The sequence below is a fragment of the Vicugna pacos genome, chromosome 10, assembly GCF_048564905.1.
Source record: "Vicugna pacos chromosome 10, VicPac4, whole genome shotgun sequence".
Taxonomy (NCBI): Eukaryota; Metazoa; Chordata; class Mammalia; order Artiodactyla; family Camelidae; genus Vicugna; species Vicugna pacos.
In genome coordinates, this window is record NC_132996.1 from 10,676,195 (window position 1) to 10,700,579 (window position 24,385).

At 35.4% G+C, this 24,385-nt stretch overlaps 1 protein-coding gene across 3 annotated transcripts in view; it reads left to right on the forward strand.

The window, feature by feature from the left end:
- The window catches only part of SESN3 (sestrin 3), a 70,332-nt gene that overhangs the window by 16,926 nt on the left and 29,021 nt on the right, over positions 1-24,385 (forward strand). For all 3 annotated transcript variants that reach the window (XM_031675326.2, XM_072968945.1, XM_031675327.2), the window contains exon 2: positions 24,296-24,361. In XM_031675326.2, the coding sequence (XP_031531186.2) occupies positions 24,296-24,361 (66 nt within the window). The remainder of the gene's footprint in view (positions 1-24,295; positions 24,362-24,385) is intronic.

A 24,385-nucleotide genomic window follows, 5' to 3' on the forward strand; every position in this document is an offset into this window, starting at 1 on the left:
AGGCTAAAAGATTGCTCCTGGAAGAGGAAAGATTGTTCCAGTTAACTGCAGTTCTATGTAGGATAGTGGATGTAAGTAATTTTGTTATTTGATTGCATCTAATTTTAAGGTAATGGGAGTTTTCCTCACATCGTCTCTAGCTTAGCACTAAAATTTAACCTGTGTTGAGCTTACTCAGGGGAAAAATAATGGCCTGTATGGAGTTGCGCCCCCCACCCCAAGTTTCCCTTCTGTGCCGGCTGCCCCAGAGGCATTTTAGGTACCCAATTCTAAACCACAGAGAGTGATGCTTTCCTATTGACCACTTTTTTTATCCTCCTTCTGTGAGGAAAGAACTAATATAGTACCTTAAATAGAACTGTCTCCATGGCAATGGGCAGTCAGCTTTTGACTTCGGGACTCGTAAAAAAGGAAATTTAAAAAGGCATTTTCATGGTCTAAAATAGCAGTACAGCAAAAGTGAGGTATGAGAATACTTCCTGTCAGTTATTGCATGACTGATTAAGCTAGCATAACACACTTTTTTTTTTTACATAGCACTTTTTGCCTGAGTATTTCAAAATGCTACTGTGCAATCCCTTAATTAATGAGAGATAATTATTATCTTCAGATCAATAGAAAATGTGAGAAGCCAGATATCAGATTAGAATTGGGGTCTTGAGGAAAAAAAGGCCTGGCTGTAATTTTATTCTCATAAAGAATAAAAATACTGTCTAAATTATGGGTCATTCTCGATTATATTTAAACAGAATTATCTCTGGAACCCTGGAAGCGATGACAAGGTTAAAAATAAAAGCTGAACCATTTATGCCATTTTTTCTCACTGGTTCCTTCAATTTGGGGTCTGTGGATTACATCCGTTGTTGAAAGACTCCGCTGGCAACCTGCTCCCTGTTGCCTCTTACATCCACACCCACTTAAGAGGCAAAGCCCTTTAGTTCTCAGGCGGGGCCACCTGGTCTTCGGTAGATGTCTGTGAGCGTGCTGTGTATTACAGGCTGAAGAGTAAGACCACATTATCCTCTGTAATCTTCTTTTGTCCTTTACTTTTCTATCCTCATTTCCTCCTTGACTAAGCCTTATCTTAGTACGGAGGTAATTTCCAGCTGAATCATCTCTCAGCTTAAAAGTGTCATCAGTAAATACTTAACACTCTGATGGCACTGTTAACGAGAGAATTGGTGAAAACAAATTATGTGACTTAAATACAATGGGGTACTGGACAGCTCTTAGGATACAGATCTACATGTTGAAGTGAACTGATGTCCATAATGGGTTATTGGGTGGAAACAAGATCTTTCCTTTAAGGCTGTTAAATTTTTCATTTTTATTTTTTTTTAAAGTAAAAAAGAAAATACAGAAGGATGGACTCTAAAATCAGCAGTCTTCGTAACTGAGTGGTGAGGTTACTGGAAATCATTTTTATCATCTGTTTCGCTTCCCTGCCTTTTGTTTGTTTTAACAATAAATGTGTATTTTAGAAAAGTGTGAATAGCTCTTACCATTTTGAAATAATAGAGTAGAACAAATTAAGTGAAGGATAGTGCAGAGGGCAGATTCAAATGAGATGGTAGATTAAAGATGCACTGAGATAGAAACAAAAGAGCATGGGTTTAATAGATATCCACAGAAGCTCTGGGTAAATTGCCAAGGGAATGATAATGTGTGTGTAGGCGGCTGATGAGGACTCAGATGTGTAGATGTGTATACACGGTCTGGAAATGAACAAAGGTACTGTAGCTGGCTCCACAGTATATTCTTTTATGTTTTCATATCGATCATTCCACGATTTCCCTTTAGGAGCCTTAAGTACTTACTGATATTTAATTAGAAAAGTAGTTTTTTCTCTTTAATTTTGAATTCAAAAGATAGCTATAATTGTATTCTGCCTTTATACTGTGTGGTAGGTGAGACTTATTGTATAATTTTCAGGAATTTATCAAATATATAATTTGAACATTATGTATTAATCTAGAGGGGTTTTCAATTACAACCAGAAGATAGGAAAAGATGGTTTTTTAAAATTTAATTTTATAGTTAATTAATATTTATATTCTAGGGTTTTTAAAGAATACAAAAGTATACCAAATATGGCCTAGATTTTAGGGAGCTTTCTGTGTGGTTGGAGAGGAAGATATTTTCTAAATCATTATGAAGGAAGGTAAACATGGGAAATACACACCCTTTTGGCTTTTTATAGATATTCATAGATTATTATTTATCTTCAACAATTATGAATTCATGAGCAAAATTTCAATAATCCAAATATGCTACTGTACTGAAAAGACGGTCAGTCAAGTATTAAATACTAAATACTTGTTCTTATTTTTAAGGCAGAGTGATGTGATCTTGAAGACTTTCTGCATTTTAATGATTTTTATTTGAAATTTTAATTCTTGAAAATGATCATCTACTCATTATAGAGTATCTGTAACCAATTATGTTGTAAATGAGTGTTTCTCACTTAAGTGGCTTTATTTTCTGATTTTATTTTCCATTTTTAATTATCTAGGTCATTTGTTGAGCAGCATATTGAATTCAGGGATAACTGTGAACCAGTAGTTTTCTAAATCTAGTCTGTTGTCTAAATCTTTAATTTGTTAATGTTTAAACTCTTTAGTTACATTGAACTTTATGAACTCGATATTGCATAATTCTAATAATAGCAGATACTTATATAGTAGATGATAAGACACTGCTTTGAGAGCTTGACAGGTATTAACTCATATAATATTTTTACTACCTGTTTCCATAGCTTCCTATTCACTCCATTAGTGAGGAAGGGATTCCTAACTTTGGGTCATAGGGATCACCAAAGAAATAACATTCAGCACTGGATGGGTGAGATCAACAGTTTATTAGTTACAGATACTCACAGTCCAGGGAAAGAAAACACCGCTTACCACGCAGGGCTGTATGGAGGTTGCACTTAAGAGTGAAAAGTCAGGGGCCACGGAAGGGAGGTTTTGTAGGATCAAGAGGGCGAGGTACCCCCTGGTTCCTGTGGGAATCTGTGATTGTCTTGCTGGAATAATCCCATGGGCTGGTAGGGAACTGAGACCAGGGATAAACAGGAATTGCACCAGGTCCATCTGATAAGCAGGGCTATTTGGCCAAGGAACCTTATCTGCGTGAGCAGAGTGGGGAGGGGAACTTGTAGTCGGACCATTGAGGTCCTCCTGATTTTATCAAATGTCAAGGGAGCACATAATTGAGCCTTAATTTTAGGCTTTACACCCATACTACCCTATGAGGTGGGTACAAGTATTATCCCCATTCCATAGATGAGGGACACAAGCTAACTTGCTTAAAACCGTGATGACCACACCTCCAGCTACTTTCCTATGTGTTTACTTTTCTTCAACCTAGATAGAAATTCTCAATCTCCAGAAATAAAAGGAAGGCATGTAGAAATTCAATGTTTTACCCCCATTTCTATTTCATAAATAGAAATGAACTATTTTTGTGTTTGTTTGTTTGTTTGTTTTTTACTAAGTTGTCAAGTTTTCATCCATGTGCCCTGATGGTTTTATTTGATTTCCTTTTTATAAGTCTGTAAATTCTGATATGGGTAAATACATTTGCATTTCTTGATTGAGAGTTGCTAGACATAGTCTTTATCAAGAAAGGTGATAGATTTGGTTTTCCTCCCCTGAGAGCCTTTAAAAGAAGAAATAGGAAGATAATTTGGATTTCATTCTTTCTAGCATGGGAAGGAATGGTCTACTGGTCTTCATTTCCAAAAGCTAGTGTTTCTGTAAGTAACTTAGCTATCTTTCTTATAAATATAAAAAATAACTTTCGATTGATAGAAATTTTGGTGCCTTACTTGATTACCACTTTGGAATTTGCAAACATCATTTGTCATTATTGCTTTAAAAACATAGACACCAGGAAGTAATTGACGGTTAGCTGAGATATATATCCCGTATCTGTATCCTTTATCTCTGACAGTGTCAGACATCTCATTTTTCTTGATAAAATTTGATATCTTTTCTTATAAATTTGGTTTTCAAATAATGCAAATCAAATTGTAAACTGCCTCAACTAACTCTGATTTTGTTTTTCCCTTTTTTTAGTGTGGCCATCTCTTTGATGTAAGGAAGTTAAATATTTATAGAGTATTATTTATAATGACCTGTATGACAATCAAAAGCAGAGTTTCCACATATGAGGTTTTTCTCATTCCTTTCACCTTGTCCGTGAACCTCATCAAATGAACTTTCTTTAAAATGAAAACAATTTCACATCAATTTATTAAATAGTCTTGAGTCGTCTGGTACATAGGAATAATCAATTTCTTTAGTCTTCCTGTCTTAATGGGAGCTCTGCTTCCGTGATGTAGCAACAGAATGCAACATGCTCTTAGTGCTCCTGTAACATTTGTGCAGGTTTGTTCCAACTGACGTATTAGGGAATAATTTGAGCATGGTGGTGAATTTTGCATTTAATTATGCACAGTTTCATCCGAGAGAAATGTTAGGTGAATTCAGGAAACTGACCTGAGCTGCCTAGGAGTATGCTGAACACATGTGTCGCTCAAACTCTCACCCTCTCCCTCATTTCACCAGTGTGTTTTGAGCTCTGTCCATCCACATCGGGGTTACAACTTTCCATCCAATCCCAGCTCACCCTCCAATCCCAGCTCACCCTCCTTCCACTGCTTCATGACTCACAGGCTGCAGGCCCTCCCACGCCCACTTCCACAAGCAACCACCAGGTCTTTTTCAAGGTCCTGTGCCATATTTATTGTAATATTTTATGTATTTTTTAATAATTTAACATGTGGAAAATTTTGGTACCATTTTTATTAGGTTCCTTTTTTAAAATATAAAACTGATACAGTTTTTTTTTTTCAGTATTGTGCCCTTAGCTTCATTGTCCCCTTAAGCCTGTGGTTTTATTGCCTGATTTTGCACAAGGCAGTGAATTTTTAGGGGCACATATGTTGTGTTATAGCAGAATGACTGTAATTGAAAGGTTATTCTGTTTTTTTTTTTCCAAATTAGCCTTGGCCTTTAGTTAATTCATTGTAATGGTGTGATTAATTTAGTAAACTTACTAATTATAGATGTTATAAATCATCTATAGAAATTCAATAGATCTTTAAAATAACATCATTAGAGATCCCAGCTGTCTTTGAAGTATGTCACCTGAGAGGGCCCTTGAGGGAACTGTCATGTACTCGTCACCTCATTTCATAGTTAAAAGCATAATCTATTATTGTGATGTTACTAAAATGTACGTTGGGTGGAATTTATGGGGAAAGGAGAACCACAAAATTATAAAAAATTATGACCTCTAGTAAATTTGTATTTATGTATATACCTTTATATGCCTAGAAAAACATATGGGAAGGAGGAAAACCACCATGTTAAAGTGATAGTTTTGTATGGTGAAATTATAAAGAATTTTTGTTAGCATATCTGTACTTTATTTTCCATTTTGAGTAAAAGTGAACTTTTAAAATCAGAAGAAAAAGCTACACAGAGGGAGACAGTGCACACAAGTGAGGGGGCTGTAGTTCTAACAATAACGTAATTTCTTAATGAAGCTCTTAGGAACACGCAATCCAGAGTAGAGGGAAATTCATCAGTCTTGCCGGAAATTGTATCTAAACTTTGAATATAGGGCTATTTTTCATTTTGTGCGCACCGTATTTTTGACACAGTACTAGATTTTTTCTTCAGACCTTATTTAATCCTCATAACATAGCTTATGAAGTTGAGATACCACCCTCACTGGATGAAAGAATACATTGAGGCTTGAAGAGATTAAATATTTACCTGCTGCTTGGATGCTGCACTGTCACCATTACAGTGCATTACTTTTCCTCTGGCGAAATGTGTATTTTTGGAATACTTTTGTTTTTTATTTGTAATAAGAAAAATACTGTCCTATTGTTTTTTATATTAGAAAAAAGCACTTATTTTGTAGGGAAAAATATTAACTTTTGTAGAAAAGGATCCCACTGCCTTAAAACCTTGTGGAATGTTGCCAACTCAAGACATAACAAATCTGTATTTCATGTTTTGCCACTATAGGAATAAATGTTAAATAAATGTTACTTCATTTATTATCCGGGAAATTAAGCTGGGGCCTCTGTTCCATATAGCATTCTTATTTGATACTTTCCTGGTTTTCTCTGAGAAATCAAATAACATTAACGAAGTACAAAAGAAATTATTGGCTATCAGAAATGCAGAACTTGGAACTATTTAAAAATATTTGCCAACTAAATTCTGCCGATTAAATAATCATGTATGTCTATCCAAACTGTTATTAAAAATAATTGTATTCACATTATGGGTGAGAATGTCAACTTTGTGAAGTTCACTTCTGCTCTTGAGCATAACATAAAATCGCCATTTGATTAGTCTTTAAATCCTCTAAAACTCTCATTGGACTGGTTGTATCCATTGGGAAATGTACTTTGTCATGCGACCTTGATCCTTAGGTCTGATAACCACTAGTAACTGTGCTGCAAAAACTCAAAAGTTGTTTCCCCTGTAATGCACACCTCTTAGAGAAAAGAGAGTCTGGGGCATAGCTTAGGGAAATGAAAATTCTCTGCTTTAGAAAGTTAAATTAGGCTTTGAAGGGCTAACAATAAAAACCCCTGGGGTGGGGATCTGCAGCTTCAGCCTCTCCGTTCGTATGCTTCTTTTGGGAACCCAGCTGCCATACTTGGAGGAAGCAAAAGCAGCCCATATGGGGAAGCAAGACACTGTCTGTGAGCTGCCAGCCGTGTCCATGTTTGGCATACCGTGATCGTAGGGCTCTTCTTTCAGAAGAGAAAAGTCTTGTATCTTTTGGAGATTGCGTTCTAGGGAAAAACAGCAGTATCTGAAGACCTCTTAAGATATATGTGCTCCCTAAAAATATGTTACAGAAAATTAAAATTCATGAATATAGACAGGCCTGGTAATCCTTAATGCTGACGCTTAAACTCTGTAATACATTCTTTAATAGAAATAGCTGAGAACAACAAGTTCATATGTGTTTTGTGATGATTTTGAAAAATCATTCACAATATTTATAAAAGATTATAAAGATTATTCATCTTAGCAAGCTTACTTAGAAGACCACCTTCGTTATTCACATAAAATAGCTTATGATAGTCCCTTGATTTATTTGGGGAAAAAAACAAAAGCAAGACAAACAAACAAAAAACTAAAGAAAGAAGAAAATTTTTAAACAACATGGATTTTGACGGGAAATGGATTTTTTTTTTAATTTTTAATTTTTTTAGAGTATGGCATGTTTTCTTAACTGGCTCATTGAAAAGAATCTTGGATACATTTAAAATTAAAGTCATTCTGTTATAAAAATATAAAAATTACATAATATATTTATAATATAGATTATCTTGTAATCTTGGCTTTGTAACATTTTACCAAAACTCTTTATCGGTCTATTAATAGACTATAAGTGAAATGATTGTTTTAAAAAATAATATTTATTTTAAACTAGTAAAAACAATAAAAAAGTAATTGTAAAGCAATTTGGTTGTTTTGCTTCTAAAAACTTTCTATCAGCATTTAGAATCTCTCATAACATTAAGTATGACCAGAGAATGTTAATGTGAAAAAACTCCCTTAGAGATCATCTTTCTTGTTTTTTATTTTTCAAGTGAGAAAACTGATGCCCCAGAAACTGATGAAGCTCCCTCAATGCTTGAGAAGGGAACTCAGGTTTTTAGTACTCTTTTACATCACCTTGCCTGTATCGTTCAGTTACATATCATTCTGTTTATTATTGTTTGATGTATGTATGTCTCATTTTACCAGCTAGTTTATAAGCTCCTCCAGGTAGCTTTTATACTTTGTATATGCTTAAAAGAGCTGTTACATAAGCCGTTTAACAGTGAAGAATTCAGTTGGTGCATAATGATTGGATGATTTTTTTTTTTTAATTTGAATGTGTTTTTGACTTAGAATGCTTAGTGCAGTGCTCTGGTTCCCTTTTAATTCATAAAAATTAGTAATGCTTAAATCATGTGAACTACTGTATTTATTTTGAGTTAACTAGAAGACTGAATTCCATATGCTAACATTGAAGCCTTAAGTACAAGCCATTCTTAGTTAAAATGAGTCAAGTTAGTTAAAATAGAATAAGAAACAACAGAAAGTTGCATGAAGAACATCTGTATGTAAGCTCACCTGGAAAATGGGAGGCGCTATCAAGAGAATGGCAAATTGAACAGTCTTTTTGATTGTTAGAAAATATTTCGACAGATCTCGATTGTAACATAATAACAGCTCTTTCTTCCAATCAAAAACTGCACTGTGAGAATTTTGTTGCCACAACAAATTCAAAACCTTTAGATGTTATAAAATAATTCTATTCAGTTATAATATGTGTGTGTATGTGTGTTTTAGGGCTAGCATGAGTCCAGGATGCCAAGAAACAATTTTTAAGGTGGTTACTGTCCAAAAATTGTTACTTAATATCACTAAATGTGTAATAAACTCAGTAATACCTGGAAATATGTGAGCAGTCAACATATATTGAGCACCTGATTTGAGTTCATGATTCCAGTTAATGAAGATGGAACGCTTCCTTTATAATCAAACTGATGAAAGAGAAGATAAAGACATGTAAAGCTATGACCGGGTGACTTATAAGTGAGAACCAGAAAGGAGACAACTCCCTTAGGTTAGAATGACTCAGTACAGAGAATGCAGGAACTGAGTTGGGCTTTATAGGATGAGTTAACAGCATTGTAATACATATGAAGGTGGGATGTGGCATCCCACATGGAGGTTCAAGGACAAAGGAACAGAAATATGCAAAGGAATACTGGGGAGTCAGCAGATCAGTGTAGCTGAAGTGAACTGTTCACATTGGAAAACAAACGTTGGAAAGCTAGGCAGGGCCAGAGTGTTGGAAACCTTACCTTCTTGTGTTTACCATTCTCACCACCATCGCTCCCCTCCCCAATAGCTGGGGGTAAAATAGCCTAAAATGGTATAGGCGTGGTAGAAGTGGAGAGCCTATTAGAATCACTGGAAGAGACTTTGTGAACAAACAGGTGGTGTGAGAACCTAGTATGAAGTTGTTATTAAATGTTATGATGTTATGCATACTAGGATTTAAATGCAGATTAAAATGAAACACTTGACTCTTGCCAGCAGTTTCATCTCCCTGAAACCCATCTCCTTCTGTATACCTGCCTTATGAACATATATCCCTGGATTATTAGAATAACCTCAACCCAAGCTGCCTCATTCCCTAGATTTCTTTTATACCAGTTGGTGTCACCATTATTCATCCATCCATTCATCCAATTCAGAGCTCTGTGGGGCATCCTAGACTTCTCTCACTACCCTCAGATCTGGTCAGTCATTCAATTCTGTTTATTCTGTCTCCTAAATAACTCTCAACATAATTCATTTTCTGGATCCATAGTGCTTAGTCAAGCCAAATGTTCTCTTTCCTAGAAATTATAGTAGCATTCTAACAGGCTTTATTTCTTCCAGCCTTCCCAACCAGAGTCCCATTTTCTAACTCATGTCAGAAATACTTTCTCAAAAGACGAGTATAATCCTTTTAATATCGTTTATTGTTTATATGAAGTCTAAACTCGTTAGTATGACATAGGACATATGGCTCCAGCCTATGTCTCAAGACTTAATTCCCGGAGAAAGTTTCAGGGATCATATGGAAATGGAATGTACTTCCCCACGTGTGTCATGTCTTTGCATTTTTCTATTCCTTTTGCCTGGGATGTTGAACCCTCATAGACCTAGCCATCCTTTTCTAGGTAACCTGCTAAATTTCTATTTCTACCTAAAGAATTATCATGTGGAGGGCTCTTTTGACCCAACCCCTTGCAGAGTTCGCCGTTCCTATTTTGATCATCTTCATTAGCGCTCCTAACAGGTATTGTAAAGTAATTATTGTACTTTTTATCTTTACTACTTATCTTAAGTATCTATCTTATTGTAACGGTGCATCCATATTTATTTTCCTGGCGTTTCCTTGAGGTCGCCTATGCTTTGTTAACTTTGTACTCTCAGTTCTTAGCCCAAGACCTTCCAGATAATGACTTTTAAAAAAAGAAAAAAAATCTGTTGAATAAATTGATAGCTCTTTGTAAAAGTTAGTGTTTAAGCTTAGGAAGGTCTAAATATACATAACATATTTCTTCTTCCAAAGTATCAAAACTGTATTGTAATAATTGCCATTTATAAAATGCCTGGTTCATGTCAGGGATGTTGCTAGGCACCTTTAAAAAAAATTATCATGGAAAATGTCAAGCTACACAAAAGCAGAAAGTGTAATGAGCCTCCAAAACCCATCACCAAATTCAGTATTGGCAAAATTTTGCCCCTCTCACTTCATCAATCCTGTGCTGTTGTTATTGTTGGTGGAGTATTAAATTAATTCTTAGAACTCATGTCCTTTTGCCCCTGCATATGTTAGTATGCATTTCTGAGTAAGGAACATTCTTGGATAGCTACAATGCCAGTATCACACCCAACAACATTGGCAATAATTGCTTGATATCATCTAATATCCCATCTTATTCGTTTTCCTCCCAATTGTTTAATAGCTTTTTAAATTTAATTTTTTTAAGTTTATGCAATTTTACTTTCCATTTACAGTTATTACAAAATATTGGCCATATTCCCCGGGTTGTACAATACATCCTTTTTTTTTTAATTGAAGTATACTTGACATACACTGTTGTGTTAGTTTCAGGTGTACAGCAAAGTGATTCAGTTAGATATACATATGTATCTATTCTTTTTCAGATTCTTGTCCATTATAGATTATTACAAGATATTGAGCAGAGTTCCCTGGGCTATACAGTAGGTCCTTGTTGGGTTTTACTGTCTCTTTAGAGGTAACTTTTTCTGGATCGGATTCACCATTACATTTGGTAGTTAGGTCTTCTAAGTCCCTCTTAGGAGTCGTTTGTTCTTTTTGTTGTTGTTGTTGTTCATGCCTTTAACTGGTTGTGGTCAGCTGCCCTCTAGAATAGTTCATACCCTGGATAATTTTCTTTGCTTCCTCATGTTGTCATTGAACTTGTTCCTCTAACCCTCTATTTCCTATGAATTTGAACTTGGGGCTATTAAGTCTTGATTAAATTCAAGTTATTTTTGAATATAGACATTTTCCTTATCCGATTTTGTGGCTGTATGGATGGATTAGATTCCTAGAAGTGGGATTGATGGGTCAAAAATTAGATGCCTAGACATTGTCAAATTCTTATCTAGGAGGGTTGTCTGATTTTTGCACTCCCACAAATTTTTGAGACTGCTTGTTCCTTCATAGTCTTGTCATTAAATACGTTGCCTAACTTGGATTTTTGCCAGCCTGATGTGTGAAATATAATTTTTGCTTTTCTCTTTTTATGACTTATTTCTTCTGTTAACTACCCATTCTTTGGTCATCTTTCAGTTTGGTTATTGGTTTTTCCCTCTTGATTTTCAGGAGCTCCTTACATAATTGATTATTAGTCCTTGTCTCTGTTAAATTGCAAATATTTGTCTTCTAATTTTCCTTATGGTGTTTTTGTTACATGCAAAATTTTTTTTAAATGTATGCATAGTTGAATAATCAATTTTGTAATGTTTCTAGATTTTGAGCCATAATGAGGGACGTTCCATTGGTTTGTCTATTCATGTGCGAAACAACTCCTTTCATTATAGGATTACTATGTTTTACCCTACAGTAGAGCTAGCGCCCCTCCTACATTGCTTTTCTTGTACGGAGTTTTCTTGATTATTCCTGCTTAATTGCTTTACAATTAAGTTTATTTTTACAAATGAGTAAATGAACATTTCCATAGAAGTTCTATGACTGTGTAGTAATAAGAAGAGTAAAAAATAATCATTGTTCTTAATGGTTTCTTAATACTTTGTCTTCATATGAAGATTAATTGTAGCAAACTTTCTGCAACTGAAACCATTTATAAGGATGTATGATTGAAAGGAAGAGAGACAAGAGTATATTGGAAACATTTCAACCAATATTTCCCAAAGTGTGGTCTGCAGAACGCTAGTGTTTAGCACAAATCAAAGCAGGGGAATTACACTGTAATAGTAATTATTTTCTTCATCATCCTGTATTCATAATAAAAAAAAGTCAGTTTCACGCAAGAATATCCTTGATGAAACAGTAAAAATAATGCACTTTATTTAATCTTGGCCATTGAATACTTATCATTTTAATAATCCACATTTCAAAATGGAGAATATGTACTAAGCTCTTCTCCACACCAAAGTATGGTGATTGTCTTGAGGAAAAGCAGCTGTGTGACTGAGTTGTGAACCAAACTAGTCACTTACTTTTTTACTGAACACCATTTTTATATGAAAAAAATGACTGACTGATAACTATGGTTACTCAGACTTGGGTGTTTGGTCAACAACTTTATAAAAATGAACAAAGCAAACCCATCACTTCTAGGATAACGACTGATAAAATTTGAACTTTGAAGAGAAAAGAATTTTGGAATACTAGTATCCTCTACCATGAGCTTGAGCACTTCTCCAAATTTCAAGTTTTTTTTCTGATATAAACAATGGTGACATTAGCACATTTTATTTTTTATAATACGTTAAGTATGTCAACATATGGAAAGCCTGCAAAACTCAGCGATCCAGTATTTTCTAAATGACCAATGGTTAATAATACAAAATCATACTTTGGTAATCAATCCCTTCAAAGTAGAAGATAAACCAATGGATTTTAATGCAACAGAATAAGAAAGTTTTTGATGTGGTTTCAGACTCCACGTTGCAACAAACTTAAAAGCTACCACTTTTCAAGTCTCAGCGTAGTATCACAGAATGTCCAAAATTACCTGGAAAGGTTATTAGAATACTCCTCCCTTTTCCAACTCCGTATCTTTGTGAGGCTGGATTTTCTTCATGTTGTACAATCACCACAAGATATAGAAAGAGACTGAACACAGAAACAGATATAAGAGCCCAGTTCTCTTTAATTAAGCCAGATATTTGCACAAATGTATAACAATGCTACTCTTCTCAGTAAATTTTTTGTTTTGTTTTGGAAATCAGAGTTTCACAAAAATTCACTTGTGTTAACATGTAATAGGTTTATTCTATTTTTATTTCTAAATGAATTAATATTTAAATTTTTCTTTGATTTAATTTCTAATATAATAATTATTGATCGATATCACATTAACAAAAGCTTTTGAGGTCAATAATTTTTAGCAATATAAAGAGGTTCTGACATCAAAAAGTTGGTGAGCCATCTACTCATACAAGCATAACAAGTCATGGTTTTGATTCTGGTTACAGTAGGTTTTCGGTTTACCTGTTAATGCACAGGTTTGTAGTTCTCTGTTTCTAGATTTAGAGATTGACAAAATAGAGCAGAGATGAAGTCCATGAGACAAATCAGGCCATTTTCTATTCCAGGCAAAAATTAAAACCCAGCTGTTCTTTTCAAAACTAGAAGCAAACACTTTTGTTCTTTTACGTTGCATTGAAACTGAAGTTTGACATAATTTAATGTAAAATCAAATGTACTTTAATATGCTCAGCTGTTGTGTTCCTGGCAGGCTGTGTGAAAGGTACTTTCTCAGTTTAAATGAGAGCATGATTTCTTGTTCTTTTTGACTACTTAGTGTGTAAAGAAGTATTGGTTTTCAGATGGCTAAATGCTTATGTTTTCTAAATCTCTAGAAATCAATTGTATTGAATGTTTTTCTTCCCTGATTCCCAAAAGCTGAGCAAGTGACCTGTATTTTGTTAATAATTGTGTTTTGAAAGAGCTGGAAAGTATCCTGTCACTCTGTTTCCTTACAATCACCTATCGGCCCCTTGATTTTGTTACAACCTGGTGGTAGGTGCTAAGTATAGATGTTTGATTTAAAATGCATCTTTCCCTTCATGTACCAGGTAACTACATTCACAGCATATCTTTTTGTTTCTCCGAAGACTAGCAGCTATCAGCCACTACCAACTGATACTAGAAAGTTATGTAACTGTAATTGTCTCTAATAGGAGTCTTACTTTCCAAAAATCCCAATTTTAATTTCTTGTAATTTCATTGAGACCTAATTTTAATACGTAAAACTTTCTAAAATTAAAGGCAGGTTTTTATTATTGCACAATACAGAACATTGAAAGTTGTTTGTATAGAAGTAAAGTACTTCTTCATACTTTTTTAGGACCAGGGGAACGATCTTATCATCAGTGGTAGAAAAATATACTGTGTCTGTTAACAGGGAAGCACTGAGTTAGGGAGTTATTATGGACTTGCATTATTTCAGGTGCAAAGACTTAAGAGTCCTCTCCTCATTTTCTTGGGTCTTAGCCCCAAATTTTAACAGCATGTTCAACAAGTATATTGTGTCATTCTGCATCTCTAAAGAAAGTGCTCAACCCTTAAAAGCTTATATGGGAGCATTTATTGCTTGAGGTCAGCGTCACAGCATGCAATATTATTACTGGTTTTAAAGAAAGTAGTACAAAGTATAGAAAACTGCGGGTACTGCTTGTTTTAACAACATGCAAAGATAAACAAATGGAGAAAAGTGACTATTTGCCACACAGGGCACCCAGAGAGTACAAAGGAGGTAGTGGGTTGATGTCCAGGGCTGTGCTTATTAGTTTAATTTATTAGTATTTCTCAGTGAGAATATAGAGAGCTGCCTCAAGTCCACAGGACGCTGTTCCCTGCTGAAGGAAGAGAAGAGGGATGGGACAGCCTGGACCAGACTCCTGTCTCCTCTATTCAGTTCAGCAAATGGATGAGTGTCTACTCTTTTCATGTCGCTGATCCTGCTCTTTAAGGAGCTTATTTATGGTCTGAAGAGGGTGATAAGATAAAGATGTATGTTAACAGCTGCAAGAGAGAGAAACAAAACATAATTGTGAATCTTGAGAATAGATTTAGATTCATAGAAGAGCTTGAGACTTTGTGGGCGTGGAAAAAGACCAAAGGAGATGGTATTGAGCTGAGTCTTAAAGGAAGAATGGGTAGAATTTCAACAGAGATTAAAAAGGGAGGGCAAAGCCTCAGGAGATGCTGGTTCAAATACATCTAAATTCCATAGTAGACAGAAGAGACCTGCCATGTTCCAAATACCCATTTTTAATTTACAGGTGAATCTAACTTAATTGCTTTACGCTTCTCTGTGGTATTACACAGAGTGGAAAAAGAGGTGCATTCTTTGCTCCTTGCCTCTGGCTGGCACTGGACATGAGCATGATTTTAGACTTCCTTTCAGCTCAAAGGATTAGCTAGCAGTACTATGCTCATGGTGCAGACTACCCAAGGCCCATGTTTGTTCTTATTTTTCCCTTTGTAGGTTTGTGTCACTCTGGGGTTGTACAGGGCACTAGTTGTACCTTTTGTTTTTAGAAGTTTGCTCTTCCATAATCAGGGTGTAAACAGGAAAACGTGCCTGGAAAAAAAAATTTTTTTAAAGGGAGGGGTTATAGTTCAGTGGTAGAGTGCCTGCTTAGCATGCACAAGGTCCTGGGTTCAATCCCCAGTACCTCAATAAACAAACAAACAAACCTAATTACCTCCCCCCAAAAAAGAAAAAAATTAAAAAAGAAAAGAAAATTTGTCTGAACTTTGAACAGGTTCACCATGTGTTCTAATAAATAAAATTTAAGAGATTTTATCACTAGCCAAGGAGACACTCATTTCGAAACTCGGCTGTACTGCAGTGCAAATTTAACTCATTAACTGCCCTTTGGTGTTTGGATATTCATTTTTAATTCTTTCAGCGCCAGGTTGAGGTCCGTTCACCCTCGCATACTTAGCAGCGTCTAGTACAACAGCTACTACCGCTGACTTCTGCTAGTAACAGCAGTCCTCAGAGCTACCATTTCTAGAGTACTCAGTGGGTGAGTCTGTTCATCTTTAGGCCCACAGTTAGTAAAACAAAATTTACCCAACAGTTCCTACCAAACGGCACATGGAGGTCTTTTGGGTTTTTGTTTTTTAAATGAGAGTTGCTTAAGCGTGATCTCTCATTTCTTGAAACTCATTTTTTGAAAAATGAAATAGAAAAGAAATGGCCAGCATGTAAAACCATACTAAACTTGAAATGCTCAAAGATGAGCCAGGCACCCTCCCCTGCTCCCCAGCACCTGACAGCTTCGTAGGGGAAAGAGAAGGTAAGGAAATTGATAAATGCAACGCTTTCAGTGGAAATGTTTCAAGATTTCAGGTTACAACTTTTCATCAAGTCGGTGTTGAAGAAAGCTGAAATTCGTGCTATTAGTGACAAGATCTTTGCAAGGTTCCTGCAGTGATTATTGGAGCTGTTACAGGAAGGACTTGGGAGCCTTGGTTTTAATAGCTCAGTTAAAAGGGACGGGGGCAGTCCACAACTAAAGTCTCAGGGCCTTGGAAGGATACAGGACTCCCCACTTCTGAAGGGGACTTTTGAGTGCTCTTTGGAATCAGTGAATTTCTACTACACCCTAAAGTGCCGGGCTGGGCTCCTGGTGCTTCTGGGGTCCCCGCACCACACTGGCTCCAAGGAATAGAAGAGATGTTGGTGTGATTTGCAAGATTCTCACTCTCGGTGCTATTGCCATTTTCTGCTTCCCCGATTTTTTCTCACTAAGTGATCTTCGATCTCAGTTAGCTATTATAATACATATTTTTATTGTATCGAAGGTCAATACATATTTTAATCTAGAGTAGGTCACAATTTTATTAAACAGTCTTTTAGGCTATTTTGAAATGGTGGGGAATAATGTATATTCCAGGTAATGACAGACATTTAAATTTGAGTTTACTATAAAATTACAAATCTATTACAATTCTAGTTTTAAACTCATTCTTTTCTCATTTAGGGAGAGAGAGTTTTCATCTCTGTGTTCCTTCCTCCTTGCCCTTTCCCTCTGAAATATGCAATGTCATCAATTTCTGTAAACACAATTATTCCTGAAATTGTATAAAAGGTGACATCAGCATTATTTCATAGCGTAGGGTCACCTGTCCACCTCTGCCCTTTTTGTAGTGGTTTCTGCCAAAGTGGAACATCTAAAAAGGGTAGAAGGAGAATCAACAACTCTAATTTACTACTTGTATTAATAATTGCAGTTGGCTTTCTTACAGGCAACTTAAATTTTTTGTTTGGGGCATGTGTTTTATATTTAAGATATTTTGTCATTGTAGTGTGTTTTAAAAAAGAATGTTGAGCTATTCAACTATCTTCTAAGGATTTCAAAGATCTTTAAAAATTGAGGGATTAGTATGTTGAGTATTGTTAAATTTCTGCTTTGCCAGAATTTTTTATATGTTGAACAGATTTTTTAAAATCTCTTAAGTGTATGTGAAGTTAATTACACACATTACTCAATATTATTTTCTCCTATAGACAGAATTCATAAGCAGCTTTTACATTTTAATGGATAGAATATGTATGTTTTTTGCTTTTCCACTTTTTAATGAAATAAACTGAAGAAGAGAAAAGCAAAAATTAAATTGAATGATTTATCTTAAAAGTATTTAGTAGCCTAAAATGCAACAATTAATTCTGTTTGGCAGTTAGCCTTTTAGGGACAAGTAATTTGCTAATTACTGCTAAAGATTCATAATTTTAAGAATTTCTAAGTTCCATGTATTTTAATTTTCTAGTGGGATTAATTTATATAAAGTGATCTAGTAAACTGCCTAGCAGTTAAGTGTCAAAATAAGCAATTTTCTAAATATAATTCATCTTGATTCTTTCAGTGTTTTGTTTCCCAGCAGATAATTACTTAATAGGTATAATTTCAACTGATGAATTTTAAACATAATGTCTTTAGCTATAATATATCTGAAAAAAGAAACTTTCCTTATGGTAGCGTTCTTGAGGTCACAACCCTTATAAAACAATCTCTTAGGACACATGGAATTGACACATAAAAAGTCTGAGTTCTTATAACTAGTTTTTCTACTTATTGGAATTATAGGATTTTATGAAAGAAATTTTAAGCAAATTCTGTGACTGTTGTCTAAAATATTTGAAATCAAATCACAATTAAATTTACTATTGCTTAAAATGTCTTTTTTTTACCCTTTTTTATTTTTAATACAAGTCAACATTTTAGAGGATTTCCTTTCTTCTTTTTATGTAGTGATTTGAAAGTTGTCGTCAAATTAAGACTCAAAAGAATGATATCTGCCAACTTTTCTGCCATTGTAGTTTAGTTAATTTGTTGGTTTTATTGGTTTTCCAATTTTCACATCCAAATCAATTTTTTTAAATTTCTTTGATGTTACCTTAATACATGTTTATTACGCTTATTTTTATTCCTGAATCTTAAACCATTTCGTATCTTTGTATTATCCAAGTAGCTGAAATCAAGACTAATCAATGCTGTGGAGCAGGGCTGTACCACAGAACCTTCGACAGTGATAGAAAAATCCTAGGTTTGCAGCGTCCAGCTTGGTACCCACTAGCCACTTCTGATGTGGCTAGTGCAACTGAGGCACTTAATTTTTAACTTCTATTTAATGTCAATCAATTTATATTTAAATAGCCACATGTAACGAGTAGCTACAGTGAAAGCAGTGAAAAAAACCCAGCACTTGTTTTTTGCTTTTGGTTTTTCACAGAAACGAAATGAGATTTATGATTTAAAAGTCATTGCGTAAGATTCCCTAGGATGATCAAAGTCATTCAGCCCCAGGATAAGATATTAGCTTTATACTTAACAGGATATTAAGTCTAATATTATTCCTCAGAATTAGTGCAGCTGCAGGTTATTCCTGCTTAGGATGTAGAACAACCCTGGGATTCTGTTAGAGTAGCATCTGGTGAGAAAGTGTATCTCCTCTATTCTAGTTTGGGGGAGGTTTTGTGTTAAAGCAAATTGACAGAAGAAAAAGAAAAGTGAGATCTTATTTTGTAATGTGCTTTGCAGTTTTTTTTTTCTTTTCATTTTTGTCTATTATCTCCTCAAAAGCTAAGGCCTAGAATTGACACTATTCTCTGTTGTGAGGGGAAAATATTTCTCAGCATGAGAGAAATTCTTATGGTTGAGAAGGAGCCGTGGAAAGGATGACTGAGAGATTTCCTCAGGAAAAGGCAACGGTAGGATTTAGGAACAGTTTGGATGCAGACTCCTAGGATGAAGAGTCAAAGCCAGGGTTACTGGTGTGTGTGGTGACTCTGTAACTCATTGAGGAAAGTAAGGAGGAACAGCTGGTTTGAGCTAAGACATTGGTTTTAAACCTGTTGATTTTAAGGTTCCAATATGTCACCGGCAGTTCCAAATGCCCCAAAGCCAGACTGAAGGGCAGAGCAGAGCTGGCACCTAGCTGGACAGCAGACGTGCAGGAGTCAGTGGCGAGCTTTGCTTGGTTTGTACTTCACCATGTCCTTTTCTCTCCTTTACCTGCTCCACCCTCCTTCCCCCCAATCTGGTGACACTCACCCTTTCAGTAGAGTTTTGTTTGTGTCAAGAAGGCAGAAGGCAAGGATGAGAACACTCACTTGAAAGAATGAATATCCATGAAAGAAATGCAGGGCGTGTCTAGGGAAAGTGTAGAAGTGGTCAAAGAAGTAAGTGGACTGAGTGGTTCAGGGCGAGGAAAGGATTTTTAACTTAACTTGAATTAATTGAAATTTTGTCACACGTGGCTGATGGCTACCATATAAGGCAACACAGGTTTAGAGACTTTGGAAAAGTTAATAAGGACATGAATAAAGTAGGAACTCAGGCCTTGGGCATTTTGGATTTGAAATAAAAGCTGAGAAAAGGCATTACAGGAGATCAGAATTCTAGCTTATGTTTGTAAAGGGAATCTTTTGGATATGATGCTATCCTATTTCTTTTATATTTTATCTTATCAACTTTAAAAACATACAGAGATAGAAAGTAGGTGAGGAATAAACTTTCAGTAAAATGAAGGGGATTTTTGGAAGGAGATATACTTCCCAAATAAAAAATTCTATTAAGGAGGGAGGGTATAGCTCAGTGGTAGAGCATGTGCTTAGCATGCACGAGGTCCTGGGTTCAATCCCCCGAGGTCCTGGGTTCAATCCCCAGGACCTCCATTGAAAAAAAAAAAAAAAAAAAGACCTATTAAAACCAATAAGAAAACCCAGGAAAGGAGTATTTTCAAGATACATACTACAACAAAAGCAATACTTTTATGTTAGAATAACCAGTTAGGAATAAAAATGGGAAAAAAATAATTATTCCCCATAGATGAGAATGAGAAAGACCTAAAGAGAAATTAAACAAGAAAGGTGGAGGACCTAGTTAAAGGAAAAGCATAAAATTTGATTGAGGAGCTCTAAATAAGACTCGAATAAATGGAGATCTATAAAATGAGTTTTAAGTAGACTTGAAAAGCTGCCTTGATCATTTAAACAATCTTTTTTCACCTTCATATACATATGCAAAGCAGTCAACTGAGACCACGGTAGAGTTCCCACCAGAAAAGATGCTCCTTTGACAGAAGCAGGAAGTAGGCTGATCCTTTCAACAGCGATGCCATTTTAAAACTATAACCAAAGAAAGGCACAAGCTGGCAAAACATTAAATTGTTAGTTCTTTTCTTCTCTTTAGTATGTGAGTAGCTCTCTTAGGTGTCCCCTGGGCTATTGCAGTAGCTTCCCAGCTGAGGTTTTGTTCTGTTTTGTTTTTGTGTCGCTGGCCCACGGACTGCATCACTGCCAGAACTGTATTATTAAAAATGCAGATCCGATCCACAGCTCTGCTTACGAAATTTTACCTCAAATTCATATACAGTTAAGAGTTTCAAACACATTTTTGATGGCTGTTTTTTCACTTTTGAAGTTAGTGGGTTAAGTGAACGTTTTCTCAGCTGATGAAAATAAAACTGGCAAAACATTTTGGTTGGCATATCGGTAGTAGGCAACGAGAACTTTATAAAGATGTTTATAACCTAAACCCCAGTAAATCCACATCTGGGAACCTTCCGAAAGAAACTATCCTAAATACCACAAAATATGCCCCCAAGTCTCTTGATACAAAGATATTCTTCATAGCATCATTTATAATAGTGAAAACTGTACATAACTTTAATGGAAAATAACTAAACAGTAATTACTAAAAGGATGTCTTCCTGTATCACTTTGTATTTGTGTCTGTTATGCACATATGATATAGTTTCATGAATTTCTGCCAGTCTAATACTTACTTCTGTCCCCACTGTGCCTAGCACGTTGTAGATCCTCAACGAATGTTTGCTGAATGAATGAACAAATGAATGTTGGCACAAATGCAATCAAGTTTCAGTTGCCCTTTACCAATTGGTTAAAATTGAGGTGGTCTATTCTTTTAAGTGTGGTAGTGTGCAGTTCCATTTGCAATGAAAATGTATTTCAGATTTAAACCTCTCCTATTCCAGAGAATATTTTTGTAGGCAAAATAACTATTTCAAACATTTCAAGGGAAATTCAGTTGATAAACGTATCAAATAATAATTTTTATAAATAAAATATATAAATAATAAACCTAATAAATTGTTCTCGATCTCCAAAGTCCCTTTGTACATTTTGAGTTTATTTTTCCTCCCCTATATTTTCTCTGAGTTTTATGTGTTGTTTTATAAATATAAATAAAAATTTCCACTTATCTCCCTAATGACATTTCCCCCTCCAACCTATTATTTGTCCTCACAATCAGTTCCTCTGTCTGCTTTGTTTATTTGAAATGATCAATTGTCAAGAAAATTGCTTTTCACATACTAGGGCATTAGGCTTAGAGAGAGTATTTGAAATTTTATTTGCTATAACTTAGGCTAGCAAAGGGAAGAAATCTGTTATTTTCTTTTAAATTATTTTTCTGGGTAAATCTAGACGATGGTTGTTGGTGTAGACAAGAAATAACATGAGAAATTCTAAATTATTCCTTTCTGCCTGGAATCCTCTAATGTGTACCACCGGTAGATTGAGATTTATTTGTCATCACTTTACAAATATAACCTAGACGCCTAGTTCTTTCTGAAATATTAGCAGTTTAGGATGGTCATTACTTAACATACTTATTTCAATGGAACCTGAAAATTGATGAAGACTGTGTGCCGAGCATGAGGGCAGGAATCACATCTGTTTTGTTCGCCCTGTATCCTGAGTCCATCCCAGTCTCTGATTAGGCTCTCAAAAACATCGCTGAACGCCTGACTGCTTCCTAATGAAGTAAGAGATTTAAATAACTATTTTGTGCTTGGTAGGCACTTGGATTGTAAGGAACAAAAAAGATTCTGATTACCTTGCAGAGAGAGAAAAAGGGAAGGAGGAAGGGAGGCGGAAGGGAGAGAAAGAAGTGAGGATAAGGCTTTACTTTCTCTTGTGCATCCGTACAAACGCTGATGGGTTTCCTGTAGAAGCAGGTATCTGTTGAGGCCGGCTCTGCTGCTGCTTCGTTGCTTTCTCTGTGCCTCTGCTGCTGAGTGCTATTTTGTGTCTCTTCTCTTTCCAATTATGTTACTCTCCTATAAGTCTAGTACTCCAGACTTATTCTGGTCCAGCCAATTGCCCTCAACTCTGTTTGTGAATAACTTTTATTTTTTACAGTTTTAATTGTATTTTTATTTAACCTAGTATAGTCAATATATTATCCACGTAACAATGTAAATATTATTAATGAGATTTTTACATTAATTTTTTGTACTAAGTTTTTGATCTTCGATGTGTAGTTTATCCTTACAGGACATCTGGATTTGGACTAGCCACATTTCAAGTACTGAGTACCCACTTCTCAGTAGGTTGTAACCTATGGGTTTTTGTTTTGTTGGTTTTGTTTTGATCAGGACTGCCATACTGAACGGTACAGTTCTAGAGTATATTTTAAACAATTTTTTAAGACAAATCAGATCTGTACAAAACACTACAATGTTTTTTTTAATTGAAGTATAGTTGATTTACAATGTTTCAGATATACTGTGAGGTGATTCAATTATACATATATTCTTCTTCAGATTCTTTTCCATTATAGGTTATTACAAGGTTTTGAATAGAGTTCCCCGTGCTATAGAGTAGGTCCTTGTTGTTTACCTATTTTATGTATAATAGTGTGTATCTGTTAATACCAAATTCCCAACTTATCTCTCCCCTTTCCCCTTTGGTAACCAAAAAATGATACAAATGAACTTCTTAACAAAACAGAAATGGACTCACAGACACGGGAATAATTTTTTCATCGAGGCACTTGTGGGCTGCAAATCCGCTTCTGTGTTGATTGGTCTAGTCGGCTGTGGCCAGGACACAAGGTCACATGAAATAGATATTGCCACCCTCAGATAAGGAACCACCGAGAGCTACTTCCTCATTTTCGCAGTTTCCTGAGGAAGGTTTGGTAGCAAGCTTGATATTAACACTCTTTTCCAGGAGACATCTGTTCCATGCTCTTCAGTTTCCCACTCAGTCTTTATAATATTTATAAACGATGACGTAGTCCTTATTTGTATATTATGGTTTTGAAGGGCTTCTATTTCAGAACTTTGGAATATTACTTCTATTATAGAAAATTAAATGGCCATTTCTCCTATCTCCTTTCCTGGCTAAGAAGAATTTCAGAGCCTGAAAACCTCCCTCTGACTATTCCTGCTTTTCAACATGCCCACAGGGAAGGAGGCTAGTCCCTGAATGGAATTTTCTTGGCTCATAGATAATCGTACTTAAAGGGGGACACCAAAATGCTTTTCAACTAAAACTCTTTCACCAAAAAAATTTAAAACTTCAAAAAATTAACACTTGGGCACACCACTGGCAATCTAGCAGTCGTGAATCCTACACAGAATAACCAGTGGAACACTGAGCACTGTTAAATCTCCATTTCTTAGATTAAATTAACCTCTACTTCTCTGGGCTTTACATTTTCCTTACTTAAAGCTTCCAAACTTTATATTGGCTATGCTTGTTCTATTTTATTCAGAAAGAAAAATTCAAGTCAGATCATCTCATTGGGGAGTTGCATGTAATCCTCTCAGATTTTAGCTTTCCTTTAGCTTTCGAATTGAGGTCTGACAGTGTCCTAGTTCGCTATCAGATATGATTTTACTATGAAGGCTGGTGGTTTCTGGTCATATCAAATATGAGCTAAAAGTCTGTGGTGCTGTGGAATATGACTGAGGGAAATGACCTCTGGGAGCTTACTGTGGCCCGAGCTTGTCTGTCCCGTTACCTTATCCATGCAATGGCCCTTTGGGTTTTTGTTTGATTGGTTTTGTTTTGATCTGAGACCTAACACTTCCTCTGACTTTACATAATTCTATTTATCTATTCTATTTATTTTAGTACTTTAGCATTAAATTTACACCAATTTAACTTTTCTTAGAAAGTCATCATTGATATATAAAACTTTTCTTTTAAAAACAGGATAAAAGAATCAGAGTATCTCAACCCTTGACAAGAGGACCAAGTGCCTTTATTCCAGAGAAGGAAGTAAGTTTATCTGTCTTAATATAC